Source organism: Tripterygium wilfordii, chromosome 10 (assembly GCF_013401445.1).
Source record: "Tripterygium wilfordii isolate XIE 37 chromosome 10, ASM1340144v1, whole genome shotgun sequence".
Classification (NCBI taxonomy): Eukaryota; Viridiplantae; Streptophyta; class Magnoliopsida; order Celastrales; family Celastraceae; genus Tripterygium; species Tripterygium wilfordii.
The window spans coordinates 8,148,755-8,170,762 of NC_052241.1; the positions used below are offsets into that span (position 1 = coordinate 8,148,755).

Sequence of the window (22,008 nt, forward strand, 5' to 3'; positions counted from 1 at the left end):
AGAGTGATAGGACTAGATAGTTCTAAACTTGATTAATGTTATTACTATTTTGGTCGTATCTATATTTCTCAGTTGAGACATTGTGTGATATCCCTACTCTTGACTGGGGGATGGACGGTAGGGAGGGTACTCTGTGTGATCAGGACTCCCGAACCGGGTTTGCGGACTTTGTATCCTGACGATTTATTTGTTTGCTAGATTGCTATTTGTGTTGGATGCTGATTATATGTGTTGTTATGTGGAGAAATTATGTGTACTGTTAGGTGGCCTGAGGCCCTGCTTAGATGTGAGAATTTGATTGATTGTATGATTTGTTAGGTGACTTGAGGCCCTGCTTAGAATTGAAAATTAAACTGTGATATTAATTGTTAGATGGCCGGAGGCCTTGCCTAAGTTGTGATTATATTAGTGATTTTGTTGCGTGTTTACTCCAGGTTGGCATTCTCCGTATTATGGGGAGGTGCTGTCGAAATTTTCAGAGGTGTGATGATTGAATTTATTATGGTTTGATTTAGATGGTATCAAAAGTAACGCATTACGAGTCGGGCCGTTACAGTCCCAGCTCTAGGGGTAGTGGAGTTTCCAATCATCAGGACCGCTCTTCCCCTCCATCATACATATGTAGTAGCTCAACATTTTCCCTTGTGACTCTGGTGGGCCAATGGCAGGGAAGACTTCCTGCTCCCCAAGAGTTGCAGCTTCTCTTATTAAAGTTAGTCTTGTTATGCACTGTCTTCTATTATTCATTAGGTCTGTCCATTGTATCTGTCAATTGGTTTTCCATTATATCTATTTCTAGGTTTGTAACTATGCAAATTCTTTTCTAATTGTGTTTTAGGCTCGAGTTGTTTGTCTCTTTGCTAATTTAGATGCATGATGCCCTATTGTACTTTCATGTTTTTATTGTGTGGCTTATCAAAAAAAAAGATGGGTTTCTTCGTCGACATATATCTTCCCAGGTAAGAGCTTAGAATCACAAGGAATGGTTAATTAGTCTCTTTTTTTTTTTGACTCAATTATAATCTGTTTGATTTTCGTAAAGTGAATATTGGATTATTTGGTTTAGTTTTAATCTTCAGTTGGGTACTCATTAATTCTTTTACAAGAAATATTACTTATCGAAGTTAGTATTCAACTTAGGAAACATAAACCCCACAAATTCAGTTTTAACACATCATTACAGTTATTCAGTCTATATGATCTAATTTATAGAATATTTATTGATGGTTTTTGCTTCAATTATATGCTTATACGTATAGATATTAGTGACTGTTTCTATGCTCTTTTCTTTTCATAAATGGTGATTTAAAGTATTGATTAGTAAAACAAACTACTGTAACTCGGTTCGTTCCATCCACTATCGTCCTGCAAAAATGTCATATCACTTTGTTTTTGCCTCTTATGAAAGAACTATGGGTCAATAAAATTATGTCAGTCTTGAATTGTATATTTGTAGAGATGATAGGTAGGAAAAAAAATCGAACTCAATGATTATAAATAAAAAAATGTTAAGTTCTTTTGTTTTATGAAAATGTTAGTTTTCACTTATCATTGATTTCAAAGTCTTAAAACTATCGAAATCTTGCCCAACGTATTGCAAGATCTCAAAAATAACTTACATTCATTGCTGACCATTTAATGATTCTGCATATCCTTCTGCCGCTACACTCGTGTTTCACAAAAATTGTAGAAACATGATACTAATGACATTGCTTGTATATACTCTAGGCTCTCCAACTAATTTTCATTTACCAGGTGAGATTCTCACTGGGCATGAGAAAATTCCTTAAATAGAAATAATGATGAGACCTTCACCCTCTCTTCTTCTTAAGTTGGTCCTATACAACTATGCTTTAGATTCAACCTTTGTGCTATTCGTTTGAGTTGTTTCTCATTCTACACTTGTTTGTGTTTCTGGATGTGAGGATGAGCTTGACTGAGTCTTTGAGCTTCCTGAGTTTACATCCTCTATTTCGCTCAACAAATCCTGCAAAGAGTTCCGTAGCAATATGTTAAACTCTCAATGTTGGATAACTATTAAAAGACTATCTATTACGAAACTTAAGTGATTTTCATACTTAATGAGTCGTAAAACTTCAGCAAAATATGTCGAAGAGAGTACTCGGACTCAAAATTATCCTTTAATTTTCTTGTGGATGCATTTGTATATTTGAATGTTACTCTTTCATTTTATGAACATGTCAGTTGTCTCTTATCGTTGATTTCAAAGTCTTAAGCTATCGAAAACTTGCACAATGTATCGCAAAAACTCATAAAAAAACTTGCATCCATAGCTGACCATTTTAATGATTCTATATATCCTTTTGTAGCTACTCCGCAAAAATTTTGGAAACACGAAACTAACAACATTGCTTGTATACACTCTACGCTCTCCAACTAATTTTCATTTACTAGGTGACTCTCACTGGCATAAAATGCAACTGTAAAAAAATGTATTTGGAGTGTTCATGTCACTACTCACTAACTATTTTTTTTACTAATTTAAGCATTGCAATATTAAGACTTGAGGATTGATTGTGTATTTTTCATTATATTATCATGTTGGTAATATGAGGCGATGTGTTCACTATCTACAAGTTACTATGCGAAAAAAAAAACTGAAATCCCATGGCCCTATGTTGGACTCAATGCTTAAAATCTTCAAGCACATTAGCTATTTACCTGCAATAATGGAGTATGGCTTTGGAAGGGGGAAGGTGCTGCACTATCTCCTAAGAAAATGTTGGCCATTTTCACTTCAGCGAATTCTCTCAATCTGTTGAGTTCCGGCAATACTTCCTTTCCAAGGTCTGGCCTATCCTTCCTTCTGAGTTCTACACATTGTAGTGCCAACTTTGCAAAGCATAAAGCTTCTTCTACCGGCCAATCTGATACAGCTGGATCCAACATCTCAGCAAATTTACCCTTCTCAATTGCTTGTTCGACGTGGTGAGTCAAGCCCATTGCTGGCTTTGCTGTTATCATCTGTAGGAGCATGATTCCCAGTGAATATACATCAGATTTTACACCAAGAATTCCCGTTTGTTGATACTCTGGGTCAATATAACAGAAAGTTCCGGCTGTGGATGTCATGCGGCACTGGGTTACATTCTCAGCAACAACAGGGACAAGCCTGGCTAGTCCAACATCGCTGATCTTGCTGACATAGTTATGGTCTAGTAAAATATTATCAGGCTTGAGGTCACGGTGTACTATGGGCTCTGGCTTTGCCTGATGGAGGAAGAGTAAGCCTGTAGCAATCTCTGCAGCAATTCTGAACCTTTGTTGCCAAGAAAGGGCTGGCATATTTCCTTTGCAGAACAGACAATCTTCTAAGCTTCCTTTAGCCATGTATTCATATACCAAAATGCCATACTCTGGGCAAGCTCCTAGAAGAATTACCATGTTTGGATGTCGTATGCAGCTAAGTACTTCAATCTGCGTGAGAGTAATGAGCAAGCAGGTTAGAAGTCTCAATTTTAAGCTAAGAAGATAATTATATTTGCAGTGAAAAGAACTGAAGTCGTACTAACGAAAGTAAGTATATTAACATTGAAATTGACAATATTTTTCCTTATTTTCATTTCATTTACTTCTGTTTGAACTTTTCTTGGCATGGGTTGTTTCTGTACTTGTATCTATGCTTGTTATCAAGAAAAATAGAATATGGTGCATTGGCCTCCAAAGTTCGTTGTTCCGAAACTATGATGCTAGAATTTACTTTTCTTTTCATTTTTTCAGCCAATTTGGCACAAGAGGGACGTTAAAGTTTGGATAAAGCATCCAAAGGTCATTTTATTTGGTGTTTTGGAGGCCTGATATGACAACTGACAAAAGTATATCACAGCAGATCCTGTTATATTCTGTTCTTTGCTTGACCTAAGGGAGCTAGATGTGTCAGGTTGCCTTCCCCGGAACCATTATCAACAAGTGAACACTATTGTTCTTTTAAATGAGTAACTTGACTTACTAATTGCATTTTTTTTTTTACTTTTTTAGTGTTCCACTTGTAGTTAACCATTTTTTCCCTTTTCGGCTACCTTATTGAGTTGGCCATTTTCCCATGAATCCAAGCTGTCTTTGTAGTTTCATGAGCACTCAATTGGTTTGTAAACCTTAGAGGACTACTACAGGGAAAAAAAGAAAAAAAAAACGTAGGTCAAAAATATACTCACCTCTTGCTGAAATTGTGACCTTCCTTGAGCAGCGTCTGGACGTAAAACCTTAATTGCAACTGGTGTATGATCAAGATAACACTTGTAGACAGGACCATAACCTCCTTCCCCAATTTTATGAGAATCAGAGAAGTCTTCTGTTGCTGCCACAATATCATCAATACTATATATCCTGTATCTGATATCCTTTTTGGCTAGAGAATCCATTAGTTTCTTCATTTCCCCTGCTTCTTGGAGGGCTTTCATTTCTACATTGAGTCTTCTTTGTGCTTCTGATTCTGCTATCTTCTGAGCAGCTTCAGCTGCTTCTGCAGCTTCCTGGCACCTAGCTCTCTCTTTCTCTGCAACTGAAAGTGCAGCTTCCCCTTGAAGTCGTGCTTCTTCTATTCGTTTTTCTTCTTCAAGTCTCAAGCGCTGCATCTCTAATGCCTGCATTAGTTTATCATATTAGAGCATAATAGCATATATCTTTGGAATTTTGACTTGAGCATCAGTAGCTTGCTGATACCTTTTGTTTTGCTTTAAGCGCTTCCCTGCATGCATTACTGTACAAATCCATTGTTTGCTTCAATTCTAACTTTAGCCTCTTCATCTCAGCTTCCACTTCATCCTGTATGTTTCCAATGTTTTTTTTTAGATTAGTAGAATAAATTCAGAAAAGCTTGATAGGTATCATTACACTGAAATCATCGATGCATAAACTTCGTCATGTCCTACCATATATTTTTGCAATTTTGTTGATTCAGAAATGCAAATGAAAAGTTTTATTTATCGAAGAGAGGGAGAGAGAGAGAAAGAAATTTAACTTGATTGTTTGTGTTCATATATCAACGCAGGCTTGCATTACAAAATCATACGAAATCTTAGAGGGGATGATTAAGGGTGGTAACTTTTCTACCTCTAAAAGAAGACGTTGGTTCATTTCTGTATTTAATAATCTATTGAAGAATGATCAAACACGTGTAGAAATTCAAAACTTTTTTGTGAAGCAAAATTACACTTAGTGGTGGATTTTCTCGACAACTTAGAATGCTAAATGCTACAATACAGTACCATATGATGGCCTGACATAGAAGCATACAGTTTTATGGCTTGACAATAGTAGCATACGTTTTTCCTTTCTAGTTGCTACTGGGAAAACTCAAGAATGATATCTATTATGCAATTAGTCATTTGATTGGTCAGTTTAACTCTACTTTTCCTTCGTGAGCTTATTTTGTTTGTTATCTTTCAGTTTCAATTTTGGTCTTTTACACTTTCAATTTTGGTCTTTTAGCTTCTGTTCCTTTTAAATTTTGTGTGTGAATGTATCTTATATAAGAGTGATTTGTCTGTTATATGAGTGTATTTCTATGAGAATCTATTCAGGGATGTTTATCTATGACTAGTTGCATTCACATGCTATTTTCAAGGGTGATGACCTTACCAAGCCCTGTGATGAGCATGAATATGAAGTTGTTCCACTTTCCTGTGAAATAGTTGAAAACGCATTTGGAGAGCTAAGGTCCATGAACCTGGGTCCAAGACGGATTGATCCAAAGCTGTGTTCTGAGCTAGTTGATATCCATGATGTTCTTCCTGAATCAGTAAAATCAAACCCAACAGAAGATGTACGGTCAGTGCTTGGTCTATCGGAGCTTATAAATGATATGTCAGTATCCGATTCTGAGAAATCCATCAGTGTTTTGAATGGTAAGCCTCTTGATCCTCTTAGGATTGGTGACCTGATACAAGGAATAGTACTTGGTCAGTTCAATTAAATTATACTGCTCTCATTTTTTCGTTCTCTTATAATAGTAGTTACATGCTCGAGTGATGCACAAACTTTTAGTTTTCGATTAACCATAGTTTTCCCATGAAACATATGAAGAGCTACAACGGTTCCTTGAACGCGTTACCTGAAGGATTCCTCTACTGACTTTCGAGGCTTTAATGATGTCCTGTCTGTGCAATGTGCCAGATGTAGATATTGCATTTTTGGTTAGTAATTGAACAAGAAGTTAGTGTAAAAAAAAAAGAAAAGAAAAGAAGTAGTTGTAAGTCAAAGGAGACAAACCTCTTAGTAGTTTTGTGCTTTGTCTGGACTGTGTGTCAAAAGTATCATCATTTCTTTCATTTAGTTTCTGCATATGATTTATTAGTTGTGATGTGAATGGGGCTGGTCGAGAAGCATTTCGCACGGAAGATGCCTTTCCTTTTGAGATGACATATACAGTGCAAAAATCTGGTGCTCCTTTTGATACACTTCCTGGAACATCCGGCTTGAATTTTCTGAGTTTGAAAAGTCCTCGAAGTAGGAGGAACTCTTGTTAGTCAATGCATGCCTGGATTTGTAGATAAAAGAAAGCATTGCTAGATTGAAGTCTTTATCATCCTTGTTAATAGACTTGAACATGCTATCCTCGAAGTTGGAGAAAATTGTTGTAAATCAATGCATGCATGGAATATTGAATCAAAAGAATCCATTGCCGGATTGATGTCTTTCTCAGGCTTGTTAATATACTTCTATGTGTTATCTTTCCATTCTGTCATTTGTTTCATGAATGAGGACAAAAGTACAATACTAATCTTTCATTTTATTTGGCTGTTGGTGTCTGCTGGTTTTTGAATGTGTATGCGATGCCATGAAATATAAACGATGCGAGTATTTATTTGAGACTGGAATGAGCTAGATGTTTTGGCAGGTTGAAACTACAAGAAAAACATAAACTGAACAATTGAGCAAGGAGAATGATTTTTCTTTTGACACTCACACGAAACGACACTTGCTCATGATTGGTTAGTCCATTTTTCAAAAATTTCAAAAGATGTATTCTTTTCATTTTTTGGTATTGAGAAAATCCCAATAGTAAGTTTTTAGTAGGGAGGCCATGTTGATAAATTCATTTCATATCTAGCACTTGAGTTTTAACCAAAGCTTTATTCTGTATAACCCTTGCCGTCCAGTTCATCTTATAATGGTTGGAAAAATTTATGTTAAAATTTTGCTGACTTTGATAGGGCTTCTCTAGTATGAACAGTAATTCATGTTAAAAGTTGCAGAACTACTAAAAGTTTGAATAATGGAAGCAAATTAATTTATCATCTGCTGCTCTGATTGAATGTAACTTTTGGTGAAATATTGAGAACTGTGTCAAATTCTGGTGTGGTCAGTGTGTAGGTGAAGTCAGAGAGGGGAAAGCCTATACCTGATAAATCCATGCCGAGAAGAGCAACCAAGAACCAGGTTTTCAATTGCAGAATTGGAAACGTATTCTGTTAATGCCTTCACTATATCAGGGTCTTCAAGTACAACATCAAGGCATTGTACCTGAGGGAGAAATATGCATGTTTATGCCATTAGAAAGGAGTAAAAGGAAATAAGGTTGATTCATGAACAACAATGAAGGATTCTTTGTGCCTAAAATGATTTCAGAGGATGAAAAACTACGATTTGGAGGCATACTTCACATTTTATGAGGTGAAACATTAGTGGAAAGCATACAACTACATAAATTATATTTACTTGTGCACCTCCTTTTCACTCCTCTTATTCATTTCAGATATTTAATGCACCCGCGAGCTCAATAAGAAAAAGAGTACTTATTTTCTCACATCAAGGAAAAAGAGACATCGAGTACATACATCTTTACGAGTACAATAGCAACGGAAGGTAAGGAATATATCCTTTGTTAACCTCTCAAGATGCTGCCTGTGTGGTGATTCAGCTGAGCTGACATCAGAAACTTGAGAGTAGCCTGCATGGAAAAGTATCAAAATAAAGAGAAAGATGTCAAAGGTTTTAGTTTGATTCATTCCAACCATAACTTTACTTATGTCGATATGAGAGTGCATGATTCTATGTAGCATAGTTATGATGTTTTCAACTTCTATGCATCATGGGATGTTACATTTTTCGGAAAAGATATGGGGTTTGATGGAAAAGGATAATTATTCTGCATATTTTTTACCTGCTTTGATAGAAAATTTTCCTCAACAGATGAAAGTGTTAAAAATGCAATGGAGGAAGATACCAGAGCGGATAGATTGAGAAGAGAGAGTACTTGAAACAGATGAAGACATTGATGTTTTGTGGAGGACATGAATTAGGATAACAGTTTGGCCTTTGACAAGTAGATTCTCCACTGCCCATTTTAAAGCAGCCTTGCTGCTTTTATCTTTGTCTATTGCAACTGCTACCAACCCATTTCCTTCTCCCTTCCTTTCACCATTTCCCTTCGGAAGCCACATTTCCGCTCAAAGTCTTGCTTTCCTATGTTTTTTCCATTCCAAATGCTCAAAACAAAGCAAAATGCAGGAACAAAACTTTGAAGGTTGTCCAGAATAATTCTTGCGTCGTGGCGCAGAACTCAATTCCCAGAATTTCCCAACGTTTGATACTTATAAAAGGTACTGCCTAAAATCTCTCTTTTCTTGCTATTGATAAATTGAATGCATTTGACCAAACATTTCATCTAGAAGTTCTGTTGAAGAAGAAATGCAGTTGACTTCTCTATTTTTTTTTTGTTTATTCATTGTTTTCATTATATTTGGTCATTTCTCTGTTATAGCTTTTACCACTCTTGGCCGCTCTTTCTTTTTATGGGTTTCTCTATTTTTGCTTTCCAAATTGAAGCCTCACATTACATAGCTTATTTTCTTTGCTTCTCACAAATTAGATTTCCCTCATCTCTCTTGCAGTTTTTTTTTTTTTAACGAGAAGGGGTTTCAAACTCTAGCCACTAAGGTGATACACACCATCCTTATCACTCCAACTAGTGGCTCGGGTATATTTCTCTCTTACAATTGATAATTAATGTACCACATAATTATAGGCATTCATCACATCTATCTAAAACTATTGAAGTTATATATATGATTCTAATACATATCTAACCTAGGAAGCACGGACACTTCTAACATGGTGCCGTTCCGATGTTGGACATCAACATGGTCTCGACACGTGTTCAGGTTGTGTCCAAATTTTTCTTTATTTTAAATGAAAGGACACGGCTTGGACACGCGGTATCCTTTCTTTATTTGACAAAAACAGACCCTTGTCTCAAAAAAATATTAAAATATTTGAAAGTCAAAATTGTATTGCTTCTATAAAGCTTAAAAAGCTGTTATTTCTCTAAATGGGGTCTCATGTGTCCCCCACATTTGTTTTCTTTTATAATTTTAAAAAACAATATATGTATTAAAATCAAACATTACCCTATTCAAAAATATTTGTTCATTTTAATCAAACATTACCATATTCAAAAACATTTATTTATAATAAATTTTTATATATAACTAATAATATATATATATATATATATATACACACACACATGCATGTCCTTTCCGTGTCTGTGTTCTAAAAATTTTGAAATTCCCGTGTTGGAGTGTTCGTGTTGTGTCGTGTCGTGTCTGTGTCTGTGTCTGTGCTTCTTAGTATCTAACCAAGTTTGTTTTGTATTGATTAAATTTTCGGCGTATTAACCGATTAATGACTCCTTATTTGATTAGGTCTTGTGATTATATGATTCACAGACATTGTTCAATCTAGAAGAAGGAATGGAATGAGGGATTAGTGATGCTTAAGAGCCTATATTTTGCCCGGAAGAAAAACCTTCTATAATTACTCAAACAGCAGAGAATAGATCTCTTTTTGTGCATTAATCAAGTTTGAATTTTCTCTATATCCCGCAAGCACTCATGGAATTTTCTCGATATCCAGCAAGGCTAGATTGGTTGCACAAGGATACACATATCAAGTTTTGAATATCGTCTGCATACTTATGTTTATAAACTCAACGAGGCTCAGTATGACCTCAAACAAGTCACACGGGATTGGTATGAGAGACTCACTACTTTTCTCTTGAAATCAAGTTTTAAATGATGAACTTTTGACAAGACTATTTGTTAAAAATGATCAAAAACATAATTGGGCCAAAACTCTTCCATCAGCTCCAATTTTTCATTCGCTTCCAATAAATCATATTTTTTTAATGCAAGGAAAAAAAAAAGAAACAAAAAGATTGATAAATATACATTAACCTATTAAATTTGGTAATTAAAGCTTTAAAGAACAACTTACTTTTTCTCAACTATTAAATTTTAATTTAAAAAATAAATTAATATCATGTATAAGAAAATTAGCACTTTTTTTTTCCATCTCTTATTGATCAATCATGGTCAAAATCTAAAATTTGGTAATCGCCATCGTCATTAAAAATGTGAGGTTATAAGCCATGTATAAGAACTCTTCCACTAACTTCAATTTTCCATTCTCTTCCCACAAAATTTTTTTTTTTCATGAAGGGAAAAAAAAGAAACAAAAAAGACTTGTAAAATCTTAGATTTTGAAAGGGTCTAATTGAACTAGACTAGAAAATTTTTGGGTAAAATCTGGAATATGAAATAAGGGTACATTGAATAGAATACAAAATTTTAGGGGTTAAACAATTATTATTTGAAACATTAGGGTTAAAAGTAGAAATAATAGAAAATTTGAAAATATATAAATAAAGAAACCCTATTTCTACCTCGAGAGTCGTGTGAGAAAAAAAAAAAGGAAAGAAAACCCTAAAATCTTTTCTCTGTCTTCTTCCTCTCTACCTGCACTGTCCCAATGCCACCAAAATGACGCTTCGGCTTCAAGGACCTCATCCCAGCCAAGACTTCTGTCGGGTACTTACCCCTATTGAGCTTCATGGATCACCATCTCTTTTGTTTCCCCACTTTCAGGTGAGTTCGTAGATGGCGACCAACCTCCGACGGCGTGATCTTGGTGACATGGACATTAGGATGGTTGTGTTGCGAGGTGTTTATTGTTTTTAGCTTCCGCAAAACTTTGATTTTGAACATTTCTTGTACTTATTTTAATAATAAATACACTTTGAGGAGTTTGACAAAAAAATGGTAATCAAGGTTAGTATAGTAATTCTGTAGACCCCTCTTATGGGATGGGTCGTTACAAGACTAGTTTTGGCCATCCTTCACATGCTTCACGAAATCTAATGCTACATTAAAATAGTCCATTTTATCATTTTATGATGATAACGTTTTTGTTTGACTTGTACATCTAGCCAGAACTCTTCCAACAACTCTAGTTTTTCATGGGTGTTGCAATTGACACCCTTATTTTTACTATTCAAACCCCTATTAATTAGACAGTTATCTTTAGAGTTTTTTTATGGGCCCCTCCAATTATCATCATGCTCTTTCTATTGAAAAGACTTGACTCCCTCTAGAAAAAAAATAAATTTGTGTCAAGTGTCAACGTCGTTAGATTGTCCATGTCAACATATTCTATGATTTGCTTTTAAACTCTATTGTGAGACAGTATGGATTGCCATGTACGTGAACTCGCAAACCCAACAGTAATGCTTCCTCTTCATTCATTTGCACATTTTATCGAACACATGGTGGGCTCAGCGATTTAGCTTATATTTAATAAAAATAAAAATAAAATTAAATTAATTTAAATTAAAATAAAAAATTAATTTAATTTAAATTTTTCCTTGAACGGTTGTGGTACCGCCACGTTTTCCCCTCTCTCTCTCATCCATTAATCAAAATTAAGGGAAAAAAAAAACTCACCAAACTTTTGGGAATCAGATAGACCAGCACCACTTCAGAATTGGATGACAATGCTTGTCATGGGTCACTTGATTGCTTCATGTTTACTATCACTATCGGGTTCGTTAGTAATAATCACTTTGTCCAGATTGCCTTGACATAGGGTTACTCGATGCCTCCCACTATGATTCAATGGTTTAGGGACAGGTACGATTGCGCAGCTGCATGGGTTACATCGTATACAGAACAACTTGCATCATACATTCAGTGTACTCGTCCTATATTTCCTCAACCACTATGTACACTAATAAATAGAGAAGAGGGTCACCCCTTGCCTCGTTCATTCTCCTAGTAACAAATGGCCCCCGGTCCCTGATGTAAAATTTCTCGCAAGTGCACAAGAGTCTACGAATAGTACAGTGTATGCAAGTACGAGGTCGATCCCACGAAGATTAGTTAATCTAATTAATGTACCTAACTTGATGAATGATTGAGATTTGGGAAAGAAGGAAAAATGATTGATGTAAATAAAATAAAAAAAAAACAAAGAAATAAAATTCAGATTTTTGTGATATCAATATGAGAAGAACACTAGGGCAATGATTTCACCTAGTAATCCTATCACAAGCATCCAATTAACAAACACATAATTATGGTTCCGATCCAAGGGTTGATTCTTTCTTAAATATGTTGGTTCGTTCGTTCGCGGTGCCAACAAATATTATTAACAATGGATTAATCCTGTTCGGTTCGCAGTTTTTAATCCAAGGCTAACAACTCATTATGATCTAAAGAACTATAACAACCAATCAATCCCCTAAACCTTGTTCATGGCAGTCGACAATTGATTTCCTTAATTTCAGATCCACTAAGACACGTGAATTCGGTTCGTTCCTTAGTCCTAGCTAGATGAATCTAATTGAGCATTCAATTGATGGCCAATCAACCAAACAAGCAATAGATTATAAGCATAGAAGTTAAAGACAAGAATCATGAACCAAAATTATGCATTCAATTACTTGAAGTACTTGCAATAATCATACTAGGCTACATCAAGCCCTAGCAAAGAAGTTTAGCTACTCATGTTACAAGAACACAAGGAAACTAAATATGAGAACATCATGAACCAAGAACAAGAACAAAGAGAAAAGCTAGAGACAAGAACAAAAGCTAGAGAATGTGGCTCTCCCAAATCCTCCTTCTATTGTGCTAGAGGACTCCCTTTTATAGTGACAAAAGCTTCCTTCAATTAATCATCTTGTCAAACTTGGTTTCCTTCACTTAATTTGATTCGATTTCCTTTACTTGCCGTGCAAATCTCGTGGTTGCTTTTGCTCTTTTAATGACCAACGCCTTAATGCGTGTAGCTCTAACTTTCCATGCAACTTTTTTGACTTTCATTCTCCTTTGCTTATTTGTCTTGATTTCCTTCTTTTATTTATTTATTTCTTTCCTTCCTTGATCTCTACGTACCTTGCTTTCTCATTGTCAAAAGAGGTGGCTCTACTTCTTTCAAAACCCCAAGATTGACTTTTATTGAACTTTCTTTGTCCTTTCCTTGGCAATGTCTCACGAGTAGCACTAGTAACCCATTTTGTTCTTTTATTTATTTCCTTTCTTCTTTCTTTCTTGATCTGCAAGTATCCTTCATTCCTCATGTGTATTGGATTATCTCAAGGCAAGCATTTTTCATCACTTTCCTCATAAATATTCTGAAAATCAAAATAATGAGAAGTTATGTAGAATCCATGCTTAGTTCAATTAAAAGAGACAGGAAAACAAGTGTAAAGTGAGGTTTAAAAATATATAAAATATAGTACGATCAGTCCCCTCGGATGAAGGGAACCTCTGTAGTTAAACTTCGCCACCACCTCCCATTGTCGTTTCAATGAGAAAAAAAGCTAATAATTCTGGACTCTTTGATATCATTTCAAAATATTCTATCCATTGTCTTGTCACTTTAACTTTTTGCATGTCCCAATTGGGAGAGGGGGGCCGGTTCAATTACTTAGTTATTCTTCACTCTACATAAAGACTCCAATGCCTTGACTGACTGAATCAAACACCGACCTTCACTCTCATAGTCTTAGTAGCTTTATCACTACTCCTCTTGTAAGTGCTATTTACTTTCTAGCTTGAAGCCTCTAGGAAAACTTCACTAGTTTCATTTCCGTCAAGTCAACCATCTCTCCTATGGTAGCTGTTCCAGTTCACAACGGTTCAAGTAGTCTCGTGCTTTATTCTCTCAGGATTCATTAAACCGCCTAGGAAGGACTGCTAGCATGAACATGTTACTATCACTATTGGGTTTGTTAATAATGATCACTTTGTCCAGATCCCCTTGACAGAGGGTTATCCGATGCCTCCCATTATGATTCAATGGTTTACATACAGGTATGATTGCGTAGCTGCATGGATTACACCGTATACGAAACAACTTACAGCATACATTCAATGTAGACGTTCTATATTTCCTTTTGAAACAATTGTATTATAATTTACATAATTGTAAGAGTAGTGGGAGATTACATTTAACATCTAAGTCATTACATGAATCATCTATTTTCTAGAAATTAAGACAAAAACGTCTCTCCCTCTCTTATTTTGTTACATCAATAATCATTTTATTTTTGAAATTAAAAAGATAAAAAAAGTCCTCTTTTTTTTTTATTTCAGACAAAAAAGGACCACAAATGCTAGTCCATAAAACGTCATTTTTATTTTTTAAATTTAAAAGACAAAAAAAAAGCCTCTTTTTTTTGAATGTCAGACAAAAAGGACAAAAACATGGGGATGTAAGAAAAAAGCCTCATTTTTTTTTTAAAATTAGAAATGACAAAAGAAAGCATCATTTCTTTTTACAAAAAGGACAAAAATATGGGGTCATTTCATAGAGTAAGTGTGACATTTTTGAACGAGGTTTTTATTTTCGACAATTGGGTTCTCAACAATTTACGAACTTTGCTTTTTGGATAAGAAGATATCAAATTGGTGAAAGAAGTAGCAGCAGATGGGATCTATGGAGGAGGAGAATTAGAGAGGGAGTGTAGAGACATGAAAGCAAGTGAAGGAATTAATAAGGTTGAGGAGTGGAGGATCCCATGCAAAGGAATTTGGTAGTTAAAGCTTCCGAGAACAAATTACTTTTTCTCAATTAGTATGTTTTGATTTAATAAAGAAATTAATATCACTTAGTATAAGAAAATTAGCACTTTTAAAATGGTTCTGCTTTGAATATAAGTTCGGCCAGAACTCTTTCATTAACTTCAATTTTCCATTCTCTTCCAACAAAATATACTTTTTTATGAAGGGAAAAAAAAAAACGAAAAAGACTAGTTTGGCCAAAACTCTTCCGTTAGCTTCAATTTTCTATTTCTCTTCTAACAAAATGTACTTTTTTCATAAAGGGAAAGAAACAAAAAAGACTATAAAAAATTGATAAATGTACATTGCCCAACCCATTAAATTTGGTAATTAAAACTTCAAAAAATAAGTTACTTTCTCGACTAGTACATTTTAATTTAATATATAAATTAATGTCATGTATAAGAAAATTAACACTTTTTTACAATCTCTTGTTGATCAGTCATCGTTAGACGATGTCATTTTAGAAGATACACAAGCTGTGGTGCACTTGTGTTGCGGACGGCTATGGACCACCTCATGCCCAATGGGACACACAAGCTGTGGTGCACTTGTGTTGCGGACAACTTCTGACCATAAGGTGGTACACATCAAGTAGTGATAGGCCTTTTTTTTTGTTAGGAAAATGATAAACATCCATAAAGTTATTGTACATAAACCTCCATAATTAACGTGACATGCTAAATCAACATGCCATGTAGGCATGAATTAAAAAATAATTATTTTCTCTCTCCCATCTCTATTTTACTAGGGGAAAAAAATATTCTCTCATCTTTCAATTCTCTTAGAAGAAACCAGTGCTCAACTCCTCCACCCTCTTTTTCGCTGCAGAGACACCAGTGTTTGGCGTCTCCATTGTTAAGCACATGACAACTATATTTGACTAGATCTGGTGTGGCGGGCTCCAATTTGGACTACAAGATCTATGAATTTCCATAGGTGACGGCTCTTGCAATCAAAGTTTGGTTGGTCATCCATAAGTTAAAAGGGAAAAGAAAAGTTAGATTGCAGATATTTCAAGACCAAGCCCATTTGTGATTGCACTGATGATGATGACAATTTTTTGCATGGTTTGGTCAAGTCCGATTTGCTCAATCTTTGAGAGGTTCCTTGTTTTCAAAAGTAAATGTCAAGTTGGTTGAGTTTTAGTAATGCAGTTATGTTGCAGTAAATCTCAGTGTTTGTGTAGTTACAAGACCACTAATTATTATGCTTTTTTTGGAAGGAGAGGACAATTATTATTGTATCTCTCACACTATTCTGAATATATGATGCTGTTAATTTCTAAAGCTTTACTTTTTAGTGATTTACTAATGTAAGTGGTGCAACATGCTACACAATTATAATAGCATAAACCTGACTTTAATATTTTGCAGAAAGTCTAACCTAAACATTGTACTTTTACTAGGTTATAAGAGGTGTAATAGAAGTTTGTTTCTTTGCCAGAAAAACATAATTAGATGTTAAAACAATGTAATAAGGTCTGTGTGGATAAAAAAATGTGATGTCTTGTGAGAGAAAGACGGATCATTTTGTTTGACTAATTAAGAATATTTTTGTAAAAAAAAACACAAGTCACACCTTACAAGTCATCTTGCCAAGTAAACAAGCTACATTAATTATGTAAAAGAGCAACCACAATGATAGTTTTTTAATGGGACATGGATAATGTACAGCGATTTGTGTTTTGTTGATGTGGTTATATTGGAGGATGTGTTTTGTTGATGTGGCTGGACCAACAAAATGTATTGATACAATGATGTAAATTTGCTGACTTGCTTTTTGTGTAATAGAGGTGAGACTCAATATTGATTTTTGTGTAAGAATGTATGTATATATGTTCAAGTGGCTCCCATTTTGGACAAAGTGAGCCAACATGGGGGCTAGCCAAACACCCTTCCCACATGCTTGGCCCATCAAAAATGAGACGGCCAACAAATTTATAAAATTTATTTATGATGCAATTTTATCCATGCCCCATTAAAAAGTACAACAAAAGCCTTCTATGTCCTATTAAACTTGCACCATTGCAAAATAAGAGCAATTGCAATGGTCCCATTTGTTGGGCCAGCAAAAACCAATATTGGGTCCCACCTCTATTACATAAAAAGTCAAGCCAAACACATCTCTCAATACAGTCACATCAACAGAACACATCTCCCAATATAACCACATCAACAAAACACAAATTCCTATACATTTTTCCTTCCCACCCAACATGGAGGCCAACAAATTCTCATTCCTTCCATATTGTCCACAACAAAACTACACCAAAACAAAATCTTCCAATACAGCCACATCAGCAAAACACAAAACCCTATACATATTTGTTGGTCCAGACAAAATAATACCATTGTAATTGCTCTTAAGCAATTGCAATGGTGTTGTTTTGAGAGGGCATGAATATAGTTTTGAGGGGGCATGGATACAAATGTGTATACAACAATGTAATTTTGTTGTCCCAATTTTGTTGGGAACAATATTGGGGAAAGGACTATGGATGGCCTTCATGTTGGCCCCAACATATGAGCCCCACTTATATCACACTTACAACTATATAAAATAAATATTGGGTCTCACCTCTATCACACCAAAAATCAAACCAACAAATTTACACCATTATACTAATTTAATTTGTTGGCCCAACCATATAAGCAAAACACAAATCCCTGTGCATTACCCATGCCCCAACAAAAAACCAACATTGTGGTTGGGCCCACTTTTGATATCCCAAATTTTTTGAGACCAAATCACATGTTGGCTCTATTTGTGGGTCCAACAACACACACACTGACATTTTCCAAACATAAAACTAACAAATTTACACCATTGTATCAATATATTTTGTTCGCCCAACAACATCAGGAAAACACGTCTCCTACTAAATTTTGTTGTCCCCAACAAAATTATAATACCGTGGTTTCTTTAAGTTTGTGAGCTCGTTTGGCACACATTATATTATTGTAATATATGGTGCTCATGAACCAAACATCAATATGTGGACTCGGATTCCAAAGCATTTTCATGACTCCAATTTTCAACCATTTCTCGACAATTTCATAACCCATTTACTACTTTACCCTCAAAGTTACCCTAAATAACAAGTATACAAGAGAGTGCATTTGACATTGCAATTATTCACGTGAAGCTTCACTTTCGTGTCAAATTTACATTTTAATAAATACCCTCAAAATGTCTTAATTTATGTTTTAATAAATACGTGTCAAATTATTTGTTCATTAAAAAATATATAATTATATTTAAATATTTTTTATTTACTTATTAATGCTATAATTAGTTTTATTTTACAATTAAATTTGCTATTAATTTAAATGTGTTACCACTTAAATGCATAATACCCCTGGACGTAATTTGCACAACAATTAGAACACCATATATGCTACCAGCAAAAATTGCATCAAATATCTACCAACATTTCATGAACCATTTCTACTACCATTTATCATCTACTATATATGCTACTGTCAAAATTGTACTCAAACATTTCTTATTGTATATGTTTCAAGGATTGTATTGACGCACTGGATGGAACCCATATATCGGCAATTGTTGGGCCATAGCATAGACAAAGATATATTAGGAGAAAAGGAGAAGCAACCCAAAATGTTTTAGCAGTGTGTGACTTCGATATGATGTACACATATGCATCGGCTGGATGGGAGGGCTCTGTCTATGATAGTCGGGTTCTAGAACATTCCCTACGTGTTGAGAGTATGAAGTTCCCAAAGCCACCTCCAAGTAAATATCATAAAGAAGTTAATCTATTTTTTTTAAACCACATATCTATTAACATTTTGAATTTTTAGGAAAATATTACTTGGTCGATGTCGGGTATGTGAACAAGATATGATTCCTCACACCATACAGGGGAGAGAGGTATCATATTCCTATATTTCAGAATGGATGACCTGCTTCGGGTCCCTGTGAAGTATTCAATAAGGCTCAACTCGCCTTGGAAATGTCATCGAAAGGACATTCGGGGTTACAAAGAAGAAATGACGGATCTTGAATACAATGACTTCGTATGATATAAAAGTACATGCGATGATTGTATAGCATGACACTTCACAATTTTATACGCGTGCATGTTGTTATGGACGTTGATTTTAATGACATTGGCACGTCGTCTATTGTGGGAGACACTTCGGTGGCTGACCCAATTAATGAAGTTGTGGATGATGGAGTTGACGACTATCTCGTGATTGACGATGCTAATTTGACTCAGTTTCGTGATATGCTTGCCGGTCAACTATCGAGTGCAATATGATTACGTTTGTTTATAAATTAAGTAATACCCTCTCCTCTTTCAATTTTCTTAGAAGAAACGAGTGCTCAACTCCTCCACCATCTTTTTCGTTGTAGAAAAACCAGTGTTTGACATCTCCATTGCTAAGCGCATGACAACTACATTTGACTAGATCTAATGTGGCAGGCTCCAATCTAGACTACAAGATCTACGAATTTCCATAGGTGACGACGCTTGCAATCAAAGTTTGGTTGGTCATCTATAAGTTAAAAAGGAAAAGAAAAGTTAGATTGTAGATATTTCAAGACCAAGCCCATTTGTGATTGCACCGATGATGACGACAATTTTTTACATGGTTTGGTCAAGTCCGATTTGCCCAATCTTTGAGAGGTTCCTTGTTTTTAAAAGTAAATGTCAGGTTGGTTGAGTTTTAGTAATGCAGTCATGCTGCAGTAAATCTTAGTGTCATTGTAGTTGCAATAGCACTAATTATTATGCTTTTTTTGGATAGAGAGGACAATTATTATTGTATCTCTCACACTATTCTGAATATATGATGTTGTTAATTTCTAAAACTTTACTTTTTAGTGCTTTGCTAATGTAAATGGTGCAACATGCTACACAATTATAATAGCATAAACCTCAATTTAATATTTTATAGAAAATCTAACCTAAACATTGTACTTTTACTAGGTTATAAGAGGTGTAATAGACGTTTGTTTCTTTGCAAAAAAAAAACATAATTAGATGTTGAAACAATGTAATAAGGTCTATGTGGATAAACAAATGTGATGTCATCCGAGAGAAAAATGGATAATTTCTTTGACTAAGTAAGGATATTTTTATATATAAAAAAAAAACCACACGTCACACCATACATCTCATCTTGCCTAGTAAACAAGCTACATCAATTATGTAAATTTTATAAATTTGTTGGCCCATGGACAATAAGTTGGGCACAACAATACAATTTTATTGTCTCATTTTTTATGGGCCAATCATAGGTGAAGGGTGTTTGGCTAACCCCCATGTTGGTTCACTTTGTCCAAAATGGGACCCACTTTCACATATACACACATATTTTTACACAAAAACCAATATTGAGTCCCATCTCTATTACACAAAAATCAAACCAACAGATTTACACCATTGTACCAATACATTTTGTCGGCCTAGCCACATTAACAAAACATATCCTCCAACACAGTCACATCACCAAAACACAAATCCCTATACATTATCCATGCCCCATTAAAAAAATATCATTGTGATTGCTCTAAATGATGTAATTTTACCCATGCCCCATTAAAAAGTACAACAAAAGCCTTCTATGTCCCATTAAACTTGCACCATTGCAAGTGCTCCTGCAATGGGTAGGATTTAATGGCCCATGGATCCTAGAAATTGGAAATTTGTTGGCCTATGGACTCATATTACAACACAACAATGGTCTTTTATTGTCCCAATTAATGAAACTGTGGATGATAGAGTTGACGACTATCTCGTGATTGACGATGTTAATATGACTCAGTTTCATGATATGCTCGCCGATCAACTATCGAGTGCAATATGATTACGTTTGTTTATAAATTAAGTAATATGTGTATGGGATTAATTTATAAATTTATTAGGCAGCTTAAAAAATATGTATGAATTTGTTAATTGGAATATGTATGAGAAAGTGTGTATTTATGCATTAAAAAAGTCTTAATTTACATTTTAAATAAATACGTGTAAAATTATTTGTTCATTAAAAAAAATATAATTATATTATAAATATTGTTTTTGCTTATTAATGCTATAATTAGTTTTATAAATTACTTACAATTAATTTTGATATTAATTTAAATCTGTTACCACTCAAATGCATAATACCCCTTGACATAATTTGCACAATAATTAGAAAACCGTATATGCTACTAACAAAAGTGGCACCAAACACCTATCAACATTTTAGGAACTATTTCTGTTATAGTTTATTACTATTATTTATATTTTACAATATATGTTACTGTTAAAATTGTGCACCAAACAGACCATGTGTATGAAAAGTGGTACTGTTTTTGTTTTTGGTAGGCAAATCTCTTGGAATCTTCTTATTTTTTTGCATTAATTTGTTGAAATAATATCGAGGGGCCCACACAGGATTAGTACCATCACATCCCTATCCTAAAATTCTTGATGTTTCGGTTGTGACAACACTCCTCCTCTCCCTAAAACTAAAACGGTACACTGATTCAATTTCTTTTCCATTACTTGCCTTTACCAAGCCCTTGCAACGGCGATTTCAAGACGCTCTCTATTCCAGCAGCTTCCATTATTTTGTTCTTCTTCAGGCGGGGAGCTACCTTTTCGGTGATCTCTGTGTGCCTCTCTGCCCTCATTTTTTTAATCCTATTTTGTAATTTTATAATCCTGGTTTGCTCTGTAAACACAGATATGATGTTTCTGTTCTCTCTATTGGCTTTGCAGATGATGATGAATTGATGATTGTCACTTGAATCAGATTAATTGGTCATTGTCGAAGGTATGATTTCAGAGTTTTTTTTTCTTGCTGAACCATCTCTCTTGTTTATATCGTGATTGTGAGTTCGATTATATATTATTTGATTCTGCGATCTTGAAGCCCTTGCTTTGTCTTGTTGTCATCTCTACAATGTTCTGCTTTTGTCTATTGGTTTCTTCTTCGCTTGGTTTTCTGTATTTCGTATTTACTTTATTTTTAATATATTTTGAGCCTATCTTCTTAGAATGACTCAATTTTTTTAGTGTGAATTTTTTGATTAGTTATTCAATGAACTGTAACACATTTCAAGAACAACTATACATAAAGAAAGGCTATATCTGAAAGTACAAACACCGCACCGGTTTACA

At 34.7% G+C, this 22,008-nt stretch overlaps 1 protein-coding gene across 1 annotated transcript; it reads right to left on the minus strand.

Moving 5' to 3' along the window:
• Nucleotides 1-340: 340 nt before the first annotated feature.
• Nucleotides 341-8,405, minus strand: LOC120007339 (U-box domain-containing protein 35-like). The gene is made up of 9 exons (XM_038857537.1): nt 8,189-8,405; nt 7,800-7,912; nt 7,364-7,485; nt 6,389-6,499; nt 5,602-5,899; nt 4,684-4,785; nt 4,176-4,604; nt 2,683-3,438; nt 341-1,987 (listed from the first exon to the last, which is right to left on the minus strand). The coding sequence occupies exons 1-9, from the start codon at nt 8,403-8,405 to the stop codon at nt 1,892-1,894; spliced, it is 2,244 nt and encodes a 747-aa protein (XP_038713465.1). The 3' UTR covers nt 341-1,891.
• Nucleotides 8,406-22,008: the final 13,603 nt, after the last annotated feature.